The 16,441-nt window shown below is 53.1% G+C and overlaps 2 protein-coding genes across 3 annotated transcripts in view; both read right to left on the minus strand.

Annotated features, from left to right (window-relative positions):
• Positions 1-1,024: 1,024 nt before the first annotated feature.
• DDOST (dolichyl-diphosphooligosaccharide--protein glycosyltransferase non-catalytic subunit) lies at positions 1,025-10,564 on the minus strand. The gene is made up of 11 exons (XM_057698481.1): positions 10,264-10,564; positions 9,926-10,036; positions 5,166-5,252; positions 4,082-4,185; positions 3,852-3,946; positions 3,463-3,556; positions 3,062-3,210; positions 2,517-2,664; positions 1,773-1,893; positions 1,543-1,649; positions 1,025-1,452 (listed from the first exon to the last, which is right to left on the minus strand). The coding sequence occupies exons 1-11, from the start codon at positions 10,415-10,417 to the stop codon at positions 1,303-1,305; spliced, it is 1,320 nt and encodes a 439-aa protein (XP_057554464.1). The 5' UTR covers positions 10,418-10,564; the 3' UTR covers positions 1,025-1,302.
• Positions 10,565-12,353: 1,789 nt separating this feature from the next.
• Positions 12,354-16,441, minus strand: part of KIF17 (kinesin family member 17) — a 48,051-nt gene continuing 43,963 nt past the window's right edge. Inside the window, exons 13-15 of one of the 2 annotated variants that reach the window (XM_057698504.1) lie at positions 16,069-16,136; positions 13,798-13,915; positions 12,354-12,871 (exon numbers count right to left, since the gene is read on the minus strand). In XM_057698504.1, the coding sequence (XP_057554487.1) occupies positions 12,693-12,871; positions 13,798-13,915; positions 16,069-16,136 (365 nt within the window). In that variant the 3' untranslated portion in view covers positions 12,354-12,692. Of the gene's footprint in view, positions 12,872-13,797; positions 13,916-16,068; positions 16,140-16,441 lie in introns of both variants that reach the window. The other variant, XM_057698494.1, reaches the window with a different exon arrangement.

Below are 16,441 nucleotides of genomic sequence, written 5' to 3' on the forward strand. Positions count from 1 at the left end.
AACCACTTAAACATAAAAACCACTTTCAGCTTGCAGGCCTACAAAAAACAGGCAGCAGGCCAACTGACCCACAGGCCAAGTTTGCCAACCCCTCGTCTAGATGAATTCAAAGGGCCTAACTCTAAAAAGAAATGCTAATCACTAGGCCCCTTTTTGTACCAGTGCTAAAAATGTGATGTGCTCTCTGCGTACAGATCCAAAGGCATGAGCTCTCTGTACCAGGCGAGAGGCTACTCAGTGTAAACTGCTGACCAAAAAGCCCCGCCTTAAGCTCATGTCCTGGCTTCAAAGACCTCTGAAAAGTTAGCGCTCGAGCAGGTCTTAGGGGAGGCTGAGCTGAGAAGGTTAGACCTGCGTTCCATGTTACAGTCTGCGTGTCCCCTGCGCCGAGGCAAACCTCTGGTCCCTCTGAGAGGAGCCTCTGCGCTTCAGGCACGCGTTCTGGAACAGCTCAGGGGGTGCTCTCGAGGAAGCACTGCCACAGAGCTCGTCCAGCTACTGAGCTGAGTCTAGCAGAGCTGAAGGGACTGGTGAAGTGGGAACTGACAGCGCAGTGTTTTAAACTTGCTGACGTCTCCCTTCTGACAAGCATTTCTTACAGGAATTGTGAAGAATTAAATGCGTATTTACAACAGCAGAATATGTGCCTCAAACTGAATACTTGGCTTTAAGAGAGATTCTTAGACCACGAAGAGAAGAAACAGGCAATAACGGGGAAGGGATTTTACACGCAGCTACGCGTGCCGTTCAGGAACACTACTACTGCCTAAGCAAGGGGAACCGAAGGTTCTCTTCAACCAGGCAATTCTAGAATTCCATCACAAAGTCAAGCACTGTTACCCTGGAGTTCCCATTTCAGTGATTTCCACACTGACCTTTATTAACCTTATTTTATCCCTTGATGTTTAGAAGCTGTCGTTTCCAGTCTGCAGCAAAATTTTAAAAGGCCGCTTACTATTTTGTATCAGTCACTTCTCAACAGCACCCACACCGTTACCAAAGTACAACAGGGGCCAGATGAAGATTGAGGGCGATGTTTCTCTTTATTTTAGAAATGAGAGTTGACTTCACATATGAAAAATACACTTAACATTCAAGGTGGAAAAACTTAGACATTATCCCCTCACTCCCCACCCCTTGGTACTCAGTGTTTCATCTCCCACCGAGGTAAGCTGTGCCACTGTCCGTGGCTTTAAAAAACAACCCCCCCCCCCCCCAAAAAAAATCCACCATAAAGGGGAGAAAATGCCATCCTATAAAAACCCTCCGTCTCTGTCGTAAGGAGTCCAGGGCTCCAGCCCCTCAGTCAGACTTCTCCTTCTCCTTCATGTGTAAGAAGACAACGCTGAAGATGAAGAGCCCCACCATCATGGAGAAGGCGCTGGCGTAGTAGGGATAGGCCGAGGGGATGAAGCGCTCGTACTGTGTGTGCTGCAGCGGCCGCACTGACACCTGCCACACGACAGAGATGGCAGGCCCTGGCCACGCAGGGGCCCAGGTGGGGCCCAGGCTGGCTGAGGACAGGGCCATGAGCTGGCTTACCTGAGTGGAAGAGTATAAGTGCGTGTAGCCTAGCCGGTTGTAATCCACTTTGAACTGGAACACGCCGTACACATCAGGCAACTTGAACTGGACGCTGTACTTGCCACCTGGGGAAGAGCCAAGACGCGTATCCAGGAGGGGCTTCCCGTGGCATTTGTCGGCCGCAGAAGAGCCAGGCCCGAGGCAGGGACGGGCTTCCCAGAGCTTTCTCTTGCAAGAACTGCACTTACCTTTCCTCTTCAAGAAGGTCCTCACAAAAGGATCGATGCGGACAAACTCCAGCTGAATGTCATCACCATCAAAGGGGACCCATTTGCCATTGGAGAGCTGCTCGATCACAATGCTGTACTCCTGGGACAAGAGGCCAGTTAGCCAGGGCGGCCAGCGCCTGGCAGGACACCCCCACCCTCAGCTGCACTGAATCTCCACCGTGAGTCTGGCAGGACCTCCCGGGAGTTCTGAAAACCTGGGCAAGCCCCACCCACAGTGGGACAGTGGCGGAGGACACCAGCCAGCCAGCTCACCCCTCTGACTCGCTTCTACACCCCTTTGCACGCCCTTGGAGGCCTGCACCCAAACACTGGCCTCCCCAAATGCGCTGGGCACTCCTGGGCATCCCTGCTTCCATATTCGCTGCTCTCGCCTCTTCCTACTTCCTGACAGATTCATCCTCAAGAACCGACTCAAATGTGGTTTCACTGGTGAATTCCACTCCCAGCAGAATCAGGTCAGCAAAGGCCCTCCCACCTGTGTATCCCCACAGCAAAAGCACGCCTTCTCCAAAGGCTGCCTGTCAGGATACGGGTTTATGTGCCAGGCTCTCTGCACCTCAACTGCCTTTCTTACAGTGAAGGTGAACTTATTCGGCCTCGTTTTGGCCCCTCAGGCCCAACACAGAAGTATTTAGTAAGTGCTTCTGAGCAGAATCAACTTGGCCAAAATCCTGGGGCCCTCCCGCTCCAAGAAGCTCTTACCACTAGGTCAGTGACAGTGTAGGCATTGGGCGGGGCTGTCTCGCCCACCCGATGATGGGACACAGGCCCCACACGGAGGACACCCTCCTCTTTGAACACCCAGCGGGAGAGGGCCACAGCTAGCTCGTAGTTGCCTGTCTGGGAATACCTGCAGAAGGGGAAACGGGAGAGGCTGCAGCACCAGAACTGACTTCCTTCCAGTGGTGCCTGGTAACCAATTACTATCCCCCAAGATAAACCATACTCAGCCAATTTCTGCCTATAGGCCATACCCATCTAGGGATCCTGGTTAATGGGAACACAGGAAAGAATGACAGGTGTGAGGTGTTGCTCTGGATGTCACCACACAATAAATACACAATTATCGAAACGTCTCCAGATAAGCTGTTACTACCCTGGAAAGTCTGGACTGCGAACACCAACAGGTCAGCAATAAAGTCTTCAAATAATCTTCAAGCACCTGAAGATTCTTAGCCTCTGACACTTTCAGCTAAAAGGCTCCGCCCCATCTGCACAGACCCACCACCCAGGCCCCCCGCATCTACCTCTGGGAGCCGGGTGCAGCCTTCTGCACCGCCGAGTTGAAGAAGGCATCGCTGAAGAAGTCGAGGGAACCGCTGAAGACGACGCGGGCATTGTTCCTGGCCTGCAGCCCCGCGATGAGCAGGGTGTTCTTCCCCACGGCGTGGGGGTACTGGGACAACACGAGGCCATCAGCCAGGAGAGCCGGGGCAAAGGACCAGCAGCTGGGCCCCGGGACCACCTGGGCCCCAGCTGAGGGCAGAAGCTGAGACCCCTTGCCGCTGCCCTCGTCCCCCTCCCGTCAGTTTATCATTTCATTGCCTCAGCGAAGGGTGCGCTCCTGCTTGCTTCTCATTTTCACATAAAAAGTGCTTTGCTACCAGGCCCAGGAGCTGGAGGCCTGAAGGCTGCAAAGGCCCCTCACCTGGGTGATGGGTTTATCCGGGAAGAAGGAGTAGGAGGTAGAAGAGCCTGTCAGGATGTCCAGCACCAAAGGATTGTCAGGATCAGCCACCATCCTGCAGAAGGAAAAGAGAACCGCCCAACTCTGACCCCAAGAACTGAGCCCAAAGGACCTGGGGTCCCCTTGGGAGCCAGTTCTTCACAGGAATTAATCCCACTTTCTAATAACCAAACACCTAGCTCTCTTGCTGTAACAATGCAGTCTGACTCTTAATGTCACACATTAATCTCATCCACGTCCTCTGGGGGAAGGAGAGCCCCCCAGTAATCACAAGTTTGGGCTGGTTTCCTGACAAAAGAAAGCGATCCCTTCTTCCCCTGGTTTCTGCGGGCCTCTCGCTGCTCACTCACCCAACACCTCGAAAAAGGATGGGATTCAGAGACGATTTCCCAACGATGGTTGGGGCCTTCAGCAGGTTCTCCGTGTCAGCCACGATGAGCGTGTGCTGCAGAAGCAGAGGGAAGACGGGGGTCCAGAAAAAGGCTCCCCAAGCTGGGGAGCCCCTCCTGACTCCCTCCCGGTTTCTAGGCTGAGCTTTGCTATTAGGGCCTGAAACCTGGAAGGTGACAGTCCTGATTACCTGGCCAAGGTCTGAGATGTCATAGTTGTGATGGTCGATGACAGCCGTTTTCTCCTCGTCGAACTCGATCCCACACTCACTGCCCAGCTCTCGAAGAGGGTCACCTGCACAAATCCAAGAGATACCTGACTGAGCCCTTAAGGCGGGCCCTGGGCCGAGCAGTGTCTCTCGTCCTAGTGTCCTCGTGCTTCGCTCTCTACCAGTCACTCCCGGGGCCCTGCAGCTTCACCAGGCCAGGCGCAGCCCCTGCTAGACCCCTGGGCAACAGCACAGTGTTCTGCCTGCAGGAGTCAGAATCTGAACTGATAAAACACTACCACCTGGCCCCTCCCTCTGCAAATACAGTGACCTTGGTTCTGCACAAAAACCTGCTTTGAAGCAAAGTAATTACCTCGGGCAGGCCTGACCTGGATGAGCCTGGGCTTACCTCTCTTCTTCATCACCACCCCACCCAGGAGCCCACCCCAGTGGTTTTAAAAACCTGTCAACACTGGAAGAAATGAAACAAGATTGGCCAGGTGGTGGCCATCGGTGCAGCTCGGTGGTAAGTACTGGGTTGGTCAAAAAGTTCGTTTGGTTTTAAGTAAAACTGAAAGACACGTTTTTCAATTTCACCAAGAATTTTATTGAACAATGTATTCACTAATCAAATAAACTTTTTGGCCAACCCAATACATGGGGTTCGGGATACTACCCTCCTCTCCCTGCTTCTAAATATCTTTGAAAATGTCCAAAATAGAAAACAAAAAAATAATCTGTCAGATCTCCCCTCTTGCCTTCTTTTTGTAAGAGAAAAGCCACCAAAACAAGAGAAACAAAGGAAAAAGACAAAAATAGAAGACGGGAAAAACAAACAAACAGGGATCCTAGCCCTTAAAAGGACCCACTTCTCATCTCATTGGCTCTGGTCACAGGAAAGCACAGGAGGAACCGAATGGCGCTGGGAGTTCCCTCACTGCCTCTGGCGGAGGCCCCCATTGCCACCCCCACCACGAATGCCCATTTGGCAGCTTCCATTTGTAAAGTTCTCTAAGCTCCCTGGAGAAATGGTGGAAAACACCAGAACTTTCCAGGTTAGACTTACCAATGTCTGAGCTGGCAGCTACCAGGACACTGCCTCCACCGTCGATAAAGGTACTGATGGTCTCCACGTTGATATTTCCTCCAAAATCTGAAAGAATCACCAGACTCGTGACCCAGAAGGTTCCTCTCACTGCTCCTCTGACATCTGGGCTGGCAAGGTGACCCGCAGACCAGCCACAATCAATCACAGAATAGCACCCTCTGGAGGCCCAAAACCAGAGGGACCTTTACCGTGCACGCCCTGACACAGGGCCCTTCTCCCATTTCCCCTGTGTGAAGATCCAAAAATAATGGCTCAAATTCATACACCTTTAGAAGTACAAATGACACAGTCATACACCTACCAATTACAGCTGTCAAGTTAGTCATACATATTTCAAGTCACACATAAACTGTTCACCTAGAAATGTCGCATTTTCCCGTTCATGAAGCAGCTTCACCTGCACCTTTCACAACAGTATCTCTGTCATCACTGAAGCCACGTCTGGGGTCACCAAACAGTTTTCCAGGGCCCGTCAACTTCACTTCCGCCTAAACCACCTGAGAAAGAGCACTTGTGAAGCTGAGGGTGACGCTGTCACTTGACACTAGTACTCCTTTGCCTGACACGAGAGGTTTTTCCCTATTAATCCTACAGGTTTAGATCCAGGACAGCCATAACAGGACCACGTCATATGCTGTTTTAAAGTGATCACCAAACAGTTCCATTAATTTACAGCACCTGTAACTGTGAGATCATACCCTTTTTTGATCAATCAGCTGTATCAGGTGACAGTCACTGCATCCAGAACTAGCACTGAGTGGGGCTGCTGCAGGCTTGACAGCCTTCCCTGATGTGGGCCCTGACGTTCAACATAAAGTAATTCACTTATTCATTACATGAACGTGATTTCCTGTGTGCTGAGAAGGAAAATAAAGAGGGGGCGAGGGGCAGCAGCACATGTATGCTGCTCAGGGCAGACCTTGGGCAAGTGCATTTGAGGCGTGAGAATGAGCCGGGCAGATGGGGGCACGAGCATCCCAGGCATTGAGAACGACAGAGGCGCGGTCCCCGAGGCGAGGGGCACATCACCAGCGAGGAGCCCAGAGTGGCTCAGCTGGAGAGAGCGAAGGCGCGAGGAGCAGCAGAGCAGGCAGGTGTCTGCAGGCCCTGTGGGCCCCGTGATGACCACGGCCATGGGGAGGAGCCACTGGAGGGCTCTGAGCAGGAGACCAGCATGATCTGTTTACATCTTTAAAGGTTCTGGTGGCTAGGTGGGGGATTGGGGACAGGGGCTGAGGCTGGAGGCAGAGTGATGGGTTAGAAGGCTGATGCGATCACCCAGGCAGTGAAGAGTGGCGACTGGACCACAGTGGTGGAGGAGAGGTGGCGGGGGGGGGACGGGCCTACGCCCACATTCTGCAGCAAAAGCGTGGAATCCTAACCGCTGGACCACCAGGGAATTCCCATATGCCCGCATTCTGAAGGCCAAGCCTGATGTAGGGTGTGAGAGGGAGACAGGCACTAAGGATGACAACAAGATTTCTGGCCCGAGCAACTGGAAGGTTGGCAGTGCCATTTACTGGGACTGGACACAGAAGTCTGTCCATTACATCCATTGGGCAGTTAGAAATGAGTCCACAGTATGACTTTGTAAAGACCTGAATATGAGAAGAGTCCTCTTTTCTGAGGGATCATTTTCAGGAGGAAAAAATAAAAGCACTGTACCTTACCGTCAGGCATAGACAAAACATCTTGTTTGTGGGGACTCACCCCTCACGCCAAACTAAGCCATCCATCCGCCCTCCTCCAGAGAGGCAGGGCAGATCCTCAGACGACGCAAGACAGCTTCTTGGTACAGCACAGTGGTTCCCAACCAAAGGTGATTTTGCCGTTCATGGCAATGCCTGGAGGTGTTTCTCGTCACAAGGGGGAAGGAGGCTACTGGTACCTGGCGGGCAGGGCTCAGGATGCCGCACTGCCCAGGACAGTTCCCACAGCACCGAATGACCCAGCCCCAAATGTCAGGAGTGCTGCTGCTGAAGCTCTAGCACAGTAACGCAGGCTGTGAAACTGAGACACTGGGCTTCGATCCAGGCAAGCCCTTCACCTTTCTGAGCCCGTTTCCCCACCTATAAAACAAGGACCCAGTGTTTCCCGGGTGCAAATGTGCTAAGGATCCTGCTTCTGCAGCTGTTACAGCCTGTGCCGTGGGAGCTTCCAGACCCCAGAGGGCAAGGAACCACCGATACATGAAGACAATCAGAGTACCACAGAAGGGCCCTCAGAGCGGGGGCCAAACTCTCACCCTGAACCCAACCCCCAGCACGTTAGCCTTCTCCCCAGGGTGCCCCAGAGGGTTTCCTGCAACAGCGTTCCCCACCCTGCAAGGGGCAGAAAAGGTGACAACAGAGACCTGGGGCAGGGCTTCAAATAACACTGAATCTCAGAGAGAGACGTTATTCCCTTTCCAATTCCCTTCCCAGCTTTCTTCATCAAAGAGAATGGTCACAATCCTATACAGGTCTTAACGCTTCTCTAAACTAGATTACTCCCTCTTTTAAGAGGACACCTAGGACTTCCTAGGTGGCGCACTGGGTAAGAATCCACCTGCCCATGAAGGGGACACGGATTTGATCCCTGCCCCAGGAAGATACCACATTCCACAGAGCAACTAAGCCCGTGAGCCTGTGCGCCACAACTACTGAAGCCCACACGCCTGGAGCCCATGCTCTGCAACAAGAGAGGCCACTGCAATGAGAAGCCTGTGCACCACAAGGAAGAGTAGCCCCCACTCGCCGCAACTAGAGAAAGCCCGTGTGCAGCAACGAAGACCCAACACAGCCAATAAAATTAATTAATTAATTAATTATTTAAAAAAAAAGAGGACATCTAGGGCGCAAAGCCTTCAGCAGATGGAGAATCAGCTAGAACTTGACAGCACTGCATTCATTCCATTTATAGTTACCCGCTACTGACAGCAGAAGATGGCACTGGCTTTCCATTTTCAGTGGTGATAAAGGGTTCATTACTAGTTTCCTATTAAACTGTTACTTTAGTTGCTTTTTTTTTTTTTAAAGCACATCAATCAAGAAAAACTGTATTAGCACAAATGATATGGAAAATGTTAAAGTCGTGAAGAGGGTATGGAATTAACTAAGATTTGTGCAGCAGTGTTCCAGGCTCTGCCATTTCTCCCAGCAACAATATCCTACCTCAACCTCCTCCCAGTCCATCTCCCACTGCCTCCCCCTCTCTCCACTCCATCTTGGACATCCCGACATGTGGTCTGGTAACTCATTTCAAGTCCTTATTTTTATTTATTTTTATTTCCTCACAGACAGACTGAAAGACTCCTCAAGGGCAGGCTCTCTGTCACTGTTGGGTACCGATTTCAGAGTTCCACCACAGCTGCAACCTGGCAAACGCCAGTTTACCTGCTAAAGGCTCCATTAACCTGAAGATTTTTAACTGGTTACAACTACACTTGCCTCCAAAAAGCCAATTCCAAAGGGATTTGGAGTTGCAAGGGAGTTGGAGGCACCTTGATAAGGGAACTTGGGAAAAATACGTCAGGGACTGGCAGGGACCACAGAGAACAAAGTCGATGCCAATGAAGTGAAAGCCTTCCTAAGCTTCATCAGCTGAAGGGAGAGATGGCAGTCCTATCTTACCCCAGACAGGGACACCTTGTGTCCTCTGAGCAAAAGATGAACCGAGGCCACTAAAAAAGAGGACAACTGGGATGCTCACCAAAAAAGCACAACAAAAGGGAAACAGCCAAAGGAACTGAGGATATTTAGTCTTGAGAAGAAACAACTGAACAGACCATGATTATGTGAAGGCTATGCCTGTAGGCAAAATAAGCATTAGACCTATTCTCTAAGCCCTGGGGAGCATCAGAAACCCCTTCTCTCCCGGCCCCCAAATAAACAAAGCAGGAAGTAGGAGACAAATTCCAGTTTAATATAAGAATTTCTTAACACAGTTATCCAGTGGTGGAGTGAGTTGCCTCATAAGATAGTAAACTCTCTATCACAGGAATGTCTACTGGAAAATCTAGTGAAGATGTTCATTCTGTTCAACAGCTAGCCCTCTGCTAAGCCCGGAACGTATCCACCCAGCCTCAGATAGGGGGTTGGACTAGGTAATCACCAGGTAATCTTTTCAGCCTAACTATGACCCCATCTGAATTCTTAGGATCAACTACCACCAATGCCCCTTTCCAGCAAACCATATTTACAGCATGCCATTTCCACTTTCTACACAGGCAAACCCAACGGGGGTGGGGGGTGGGGTGGGCGGTTGTCCGTCTTTATCAGGTCCTTTAACAGAGAAAATTCCCTTCCCAGAGTAGCAGAGCTAGGAGTGGGGTTTGTGGGGTTTGTTTGTTTGTTTGTTTGTTTTTTTTTGGTTGGTTTTTGTTTTTAGGTTTTTTGGGCTGCGCCAGGTGGCTTGTGGCATCTTAGTTCCCCAACTAGAGATTGAACTCGCACCCTTTGCAGTGAAAGCGAGGAGTCCTAACCACTGGGCCTCCAGGGAATCCTGAGCCGGGAGTTCTATGGTCTGCAACAACACTTGATCCCACAATGTGTCTTTTGGAGAGGAGATGTCCTCTCCTAAGCCCAGGTTAGAAGTTAACATTTTCCTCCTCTCTGGCAGCAGCAGCGCCCAGGCCTGGCGACCCATCCCATCCCAGAACACGCCCAAGATTCCGAAGAAAGGGATAAATCAGTCCTGGGGCTCGAATCCCAGTTCTGGAAGCGACCGACAGCCCTTACCTTCTACAGAAGGAGAGAAAATGATGAGATTGTCATAGAGGAACTCCCCGTACTTAATGAGGGACAGGCTGGGGTCATCTGCGGTCTTGAATGTGAGTACAAAGCCCCGATCTGGAGAAGAGAACAGAGAGTGAGGCAGACGGGGCGCAAAGGGAAACCACCGCTGCAGAGACCGTGACCGTTCTCCGCCCCCACCCTCCCTTCCCACTAGCGGCAGGTCAGACCTGGACGGCCAGCTCGTGTCAAACGAATGGGAAGGAGGATGGCCAGTGTCCTCCGGCTTGGGGACCTTTCCAACCCCTGACTTTCACCTGCCACGCCTCGGACCCCAGCCTCACCCTTCAGGCTCCGGAAGAAAAGCGAATGCGTCTCCCGCAGGTTGAGGTTGTCCAGCAGCACCAAGGTGCGGGGACCGCTGGCGCCGACCAGGCCAAGCAAGGGCAGCAGCGGCCACAGGAGGGACCAAGCGCGGGCCGCGGCGCCGAGCCCCATCTTGCCGCTCCTGCCAAAGAATCCGAGCACCTGGACACCGGAAGTGCCCCTTCCACAGTCGCCCAATCGCGGCTTGCGGTCGTGGAGCACCACCCGGAAGTGATCCGAGTACGTCGGGGCCTGGCGTCCGGAGCCGGTGTTCGGACGGGGAGCAGCGGGGAGCGCGGCCGGAAGTGCGCCGGTAGGAGGCGGGTCCTCTGGACGCTATTGGTGGAAGGCGGCCGCGGCTCCGCCTCTCGAAAGGAAAAGGCTCAATCCTAGAGAGACAACTCCGCTGCCGCGGCCAATCAACAGGGTGAAGAGCCCTCTGGCTCCGCCCATCCCACGGCTTCCCGCCGGAGCTTGGATGGAAGGATCCCGCTTCTTCAAGCTGTTGGGCCTGGTCTCGGCCGACGCGGTCAGGGCAGGGCCTGGGGCGGTGGCGGCGCCAACCTGGGCCACTTCCTCGGTCTTCACTGGCCCAGGACAGATTCGACGAGGACAGTCTCCCTCTGTGCATCTCAACTGTGTCTACCTCCATCCCCACTGGCTGCACAGGAAGTTAACCCTCTCACCCCTAACTCCTGCCCGGCAGCCCAGCCCTCCTGCCCTTCCCCACACAATGCCGCATCCATCCACCTCTCGCTCAGACCTGATGGTGCCGGCCCGTTGCTGAGCAGTCCGCCACAGCTCAGGGCCACCCAAAGGCTCTTCACGCAGGTCTCCACCTGAACGCATCTTGGCAGCCTTATCCTCCTGCCGGTCCCTGCTCAGGGCTTCCGTGGAACAGATCTCCTCCCACCTTTAACATACCTTGAGCTTCCCCACCTCCTGCCTTTTGTTCATGCAGCCCCCTCTACCAGGAACCCTCTCCCCACGTTCCCATCTTAAGCCCCGGGATCTTCTCCATCCTTTATGGGAGCCCCGCCCGCTGCTGCTCCCTTCACAAGGGCACTTTGTTTCCCACAAAGACCTGATCTTGCGTCCTCTTGCTCGAAGTACGCACCGCGGCCTGCCTCCCCTTAGACTGATCTCTGAAGTTTCCTAAGCACCTCCCACCCCAGCTTCTCCAGAGCCTGAGCTCCCTGGCCCAGGGCATGTGGCTTGTGGCAGGTATCACAGTAATTAATACAAAATATGGAGGGGAAGGCTTGAGGGGTACTAACACGGAGCACCTGCTATGCACCAGGAACTCTACATACTATCTAATTTAACTTTCCCAATAACCCTTGAGGCTGGTAGTATCCCCATTCCACAGATGCTCAGTGTGCCGTGAGGCTCAGGACAGCACCAAAGCCCAAGCTTTCCCCCTCAGATTGTGGGCCCCTCCCACAGGGCAGGCCTGGGATACAAGGGGCAAAGGGATGGGTCTATCTTAGGCAGTTGGGGTGGCCTGGATTGACTTCTGGCCATGTTAGGACACGCAATTCCAGCACAGCCCCTGAAGGCTGTCAAGACCTGGGTCTTCTCTAGGCTTCAGAAAGATGTGGCTTCCATTTTCCAAAACAAAGCCTCCGCTTCCCCGGGTCACAGATCCTTCCAGAATCTAACGACAGCTCACATTCACATGCTCTCCCCAGAAAAAAATGCACTTGTACTCAAAACTGCAGGGCATTGCAGAGACCCTGGAGCCTGCAGGCAGTTAAGAACCCCTGCCCCAGAAAGAGCTTCCCCATGAAGGCCAGGCAGTTCAGGGAGGGGCCCCAGCGATGCTGTCAGAGGATCAGAAAAGGGCAGTTCATCAGTAAAAGTTTATTAGGCAGCTTAATGTGGAGTGGCCTCCTCTGGGCCGCAGACCAGCTGGGAGTGGGCAGCACGGGAACAGCTGCTCTAGGACTCCTCTGCCCGCCCTACAGGGCTTCCCCACCAAGTGGGGTCTACTGGACAGAGGCACAATTTTCAATTGCCAAGATGTTGAGCTTGACCCATGTGGAAGTCACTGCCTGCTCTGTCGGGCTGTGGTGAAGGCCTTGAGGCAGAGATGAAGTTTCTGAGCCCACGGAGGCACAGAACAACACTGGTGGGCACAGACGGCGGGCAGATGGAAACACTGATGTGGCGTGGAGAGCCGGAGTGGGTCTCTCCAAGGATGGTCCAGCCTCTGAGGGGCTCACGCCCCAGGCAGAGTGGGCTCTCTAGGTAGCAGGGAGGGGAATGTGCCTTCCCAGGGCCAGGGCCCCCTCAGGCAACCTGGTCACCATCGGGGGCAGGTGGGAGGAGGCCTGGCTGGGGCAGCCCTGGGAGGGCCTGGCAGTCTCGCGGGAGCTCTAAGGCAGGGCAGCAGCAGGCAGTGTGCTCACAAAGGCTCACCGCCAAAGCTGCTTTTGCTCTTCTTACGCTTGGCCTTGGTGAAGGGGATGTCAAGGGACTCGAGGCGGAAGGGCCGAGGCTGGGGCATTTCAGGGGCGTGGGTGGGTGGGATGGCAGAGCTGTTGCCAAGCGGGGAGCTGAGGCCTGGCGGCGAGCTGTGATGTGCTGTGGAGAAGCAAGGCAGAAGCACCAGTCAGCCAGCAGTGCAGGGGATGCAGAGAAAAGACTCATGTGTGCGGGGTGCAGAGTCTGGTCCACCCCCCACCCAGCCAGAGGCCCTGGGCCTGCAGCTGGGACCCCCAAGCTCTGAGAAGCTGTTCTGGTTGAAGCCTTGGACCCAGCACTACCTCTGCGTCCAAAGGGTCTGGGCTGGGAGCATGGAGTTTTAAAGCCTCAGACTGAGGCAGCCTGGGATGTCAAGCCAGACAAGCCTGTTGAAAGCCCTGCTCTGCCACTTCATGAAGTATAACCTTAGGGAGCTGCTTCTCTCTGAGCCTCGGTTTCCTCATCTGCAACATGGGCACGATGCCAAGTTCTCAACGGTTATGTTTCTTTCCTGTCCAGCTTTCCCCTCCTTGTTCCTTAACTCCACCCACTCTCTCTCAGATAATCTCAATGTAGAACTGAGACTGCTTTTTATTGGTTTTTTTTTTGGAAGACCTATAGTCTTTGATTTTAGTTTTAAAAGCAGAGGAACAAGTGATTTTTGATTCTTGCTTGTAAAAGTGTGCTTTGCTTTTGTGGTCCTGTTTGCCCACCTTGGCGCCGTGGGGGAAAGTCACAATACTGGCATCTGAGGAAGCTGGTGAGTAACTGATCCAGTCCAGGGCAACCCCAGGCCGGGACCCAAGCCGTGTGCTGAAGGCCTGGCAGAGAATCCAGCTCAGCCCCTCTCCCCCAGGGAGACAGAGGGGAGGGGAAAGGGGAGGCTGTGTACTCAGCACTTCCCAGCTCATCTCACCTGAGCCTGAGGAGGAGGCATAGCCCCCTCAGTTCCCAGCTGAGGAAACTGAGGCTCAGAGGGAGAGGGGTTTGTGACCCAGGCCTGTGTGACTCCAAATCCTCCAGAGCTCTTGGGGCGGGGCACTCACCAAGGCTCTTCATGGGGTCCGTGCTGAGGATCTGGCTGGCGCGCTTGGGCCGGAAGTAGTTACTGGCAATGTTTTCACTGTCGCTCCGACTGAGCATCAGCCTGTAGCGGTCTTCTTCCTGCTGAGATAACAAATCCTCCCGGGTCAAGACCCCTTGTTTGTGCACTTCTTATCTGGGCCTTACCCAGCGTCCCGCAGGCTCTGCTGGCCTGAGTGGCGGGGCTGCTCTGAACCTCACTGCCCAAGCTGGTGTACCTACACTTCAGCCCCAGACTCCTGTAGTGGGATCCAGGCAGCTCAGGGCAGGGGGGTCACAGTCTCCAGCCAAGTCTACACACGCTCCTCCTCACCCCCCACCCCCACCTTCCTTGGGATGGGAAGTGCCTTGTTCCTCCTGCAAATCTCAAAACAAGGTCCATCAGGGGCAAGGGCGATACTACACACCCCCAAACCTATCATAACATATTCATGTAATACAGTACTCAGCTCATGAGCACGTTTATGGTCATGAGAACTGGAGTCCCAACATTTTTATCACCGAGGACTAATATTTTTCACTGCTAGAGTGGACTTGTTTTCTTCAGCTTGAATCTCTTCCTTCAGGGAGCTACCCTTCTCCCACTTGACATGGTCCTGGTGGGGTGATCATTCACACCACCCTAATATCACCACTCCCACCTGCCCATCCCCTTGCTACACAGCTGGACATGTGACCCAGACTGGGCCAATCACAGGACTACATCTTCTGGACAGAGTCACTGGTCCAAGAGTAGGCCCATGACCCAGGCAGAGCCAACCAGAATCTTGCCACAAGCATTGGTTTAAGGATGCTCTAAAACAGGGGTCCCCGGTCCACAGCCTGTTAGGAACCACAGCAGGATGTGAGCAGTGGGTGAACAGCGACGCTTCATCTGCCACTGCCCATCACTCGCATTACCGCCTGAACCATCCCCCTGCATCACTCACATTACCGCCTGAACCATCCTCCTGCATCACTTGCATTACCACTTGAACCATACCACCCCTGCCACCCACCCCCGCCCCCGTCCGTAGAAAAAAATTGTCTTCCACAAAACTGGTCTCTGGTGCCAAAAATGTTGGGGACTGCTGCTCTAAAAGACCAGGCCTCTCTTCCTACTGGATCACCATTGCTGGCAGCCATCTTTCCTGCCACACAGAGAAAGCCCGCCCGAGTCCAAAGCTAGGATTCCAAGTGAAACAGAGCCAAGAGGTGAAGAAACACACCGAACAAGGACTGTTTGAGTGCCCTGTTCCAGCCATGCCTGAAACTGGTCCACTTAACATGAACCAATAAATTCCCTATTTTGCTTATGATGGTTTGCTTTGGATAGGTATCCATCACTTGGAACTAAAAGCATTCTAATATAACCCACTTGTAGTCCTAGGTTAAGAATGGTTTTTTCAAGAAAAACTTTCCTTTTGTTTTTGTTCTTTTAAACAAAGTTAAGGAATGAAATGCAGCCAATCAGAACTTTAGACCAGCCTCAGTTGCTCAGGCAGAGATGGTTGGCTGGAATTCATTAACCTATGAGTGGCGTTATCACGACTGCAAAGGTATGTCCTGTGTAGGTTTTCCAAAACATCTGTAACGGTTGAAGGCAGGGATCAACTAATTACAGCCTATGAGCCAAATCTGGCCCACAGGCTGTTCCTGTACAGTTTTACTGGAACACAGCTGTGCTCATTCATTTACACACAGTGTGTGGCTGGTTTTGTGCTACAATGGCAAAGCTGAGTAGTTGTGTCAGAGACCATATGGCCCCCAACCCCTAAAATATCTACTGTTTGTAAAGAGAAAAGTTTGCTGACCTCTGCCTTAAGGATATATATTTGTTGTAATACAAAATAAGGGAGATATGAAATAAAGTGAATTTAGAATCCCAATGACTATTTATGGAAACTCTGAGGACCTCCCAGTCCAAGGGTACCAGCTGGGGCCAAGGGATCCACGATGAACTTCTTAGCCTCTGGAACTGAAGCTGAAGCTCTGGTCCTTCACCAGCAGGGTGGGCTGCCTTGAATCCCTGCTTTTCCTCTGGTCTTTATATACATAAAGTGCCTCTGAATGAGGGCCAGAGGGGGTGGAGGGTCAGGGTGCAAAAGGTTACACAGAAAGGGTAGCAGCTCCCTGCTTTAATCCTGAGGTGGACGGAAGCAGAGTCCGCTTCCTACAGCAACACTGATCCACTATGCCTTGGGGGCCAATCCTGCCTGGTGCTAGCTCCCCACTGGCTCTCTCAGAGACCTTACCATGCCTGGTTCGCTGTTGTCCGCTGCAGAAGTTTTGTGGGCTGGTCTGTTCTGTGACCCTGTTGAAACTGCTATGAGAAAACAGAAGCTGAGGTCACTGCTACCTGGAACAAGGGCCAGAGGGACAGGGGGGCTGCAGTGCTCTCCCTAGAGCTTGGCGCTCAGGCCTGGCTCAGGCTTGGAGCCAGGGGAGGACACCTCCCAGCCCAAGCAAGGGGATGGCTCTGGGAAGCAGACAATAGGAGGGCTCAGACCAAAGAAGCCATTCCCTGCCTCTAGGCAAGACAGCAGGTGGGCGCAGGGAGAAAGGCCACTCTGCCTGCAGTCTGCGGGAGATGGGGCGGCTGGAGTTTCAGCAGGGATGGTGCCAGTA

This window comes from Hippopotamus amphibius, chromosome 1 (assembly GCF_030028045.1).
Source record: "Hippopotamus amphibius kiboko isolate mHipAmp2 chromosome 1, mHipAmp2.hap2, whole genome shotgun sequence".
NCBI classification, from domain to species: Eukaryota; Metazoa; Chordata; class Mammalia; order Artiodactyla; family Hippopotamidae; genus Hippopotamus; species Hippopotamus amphibius.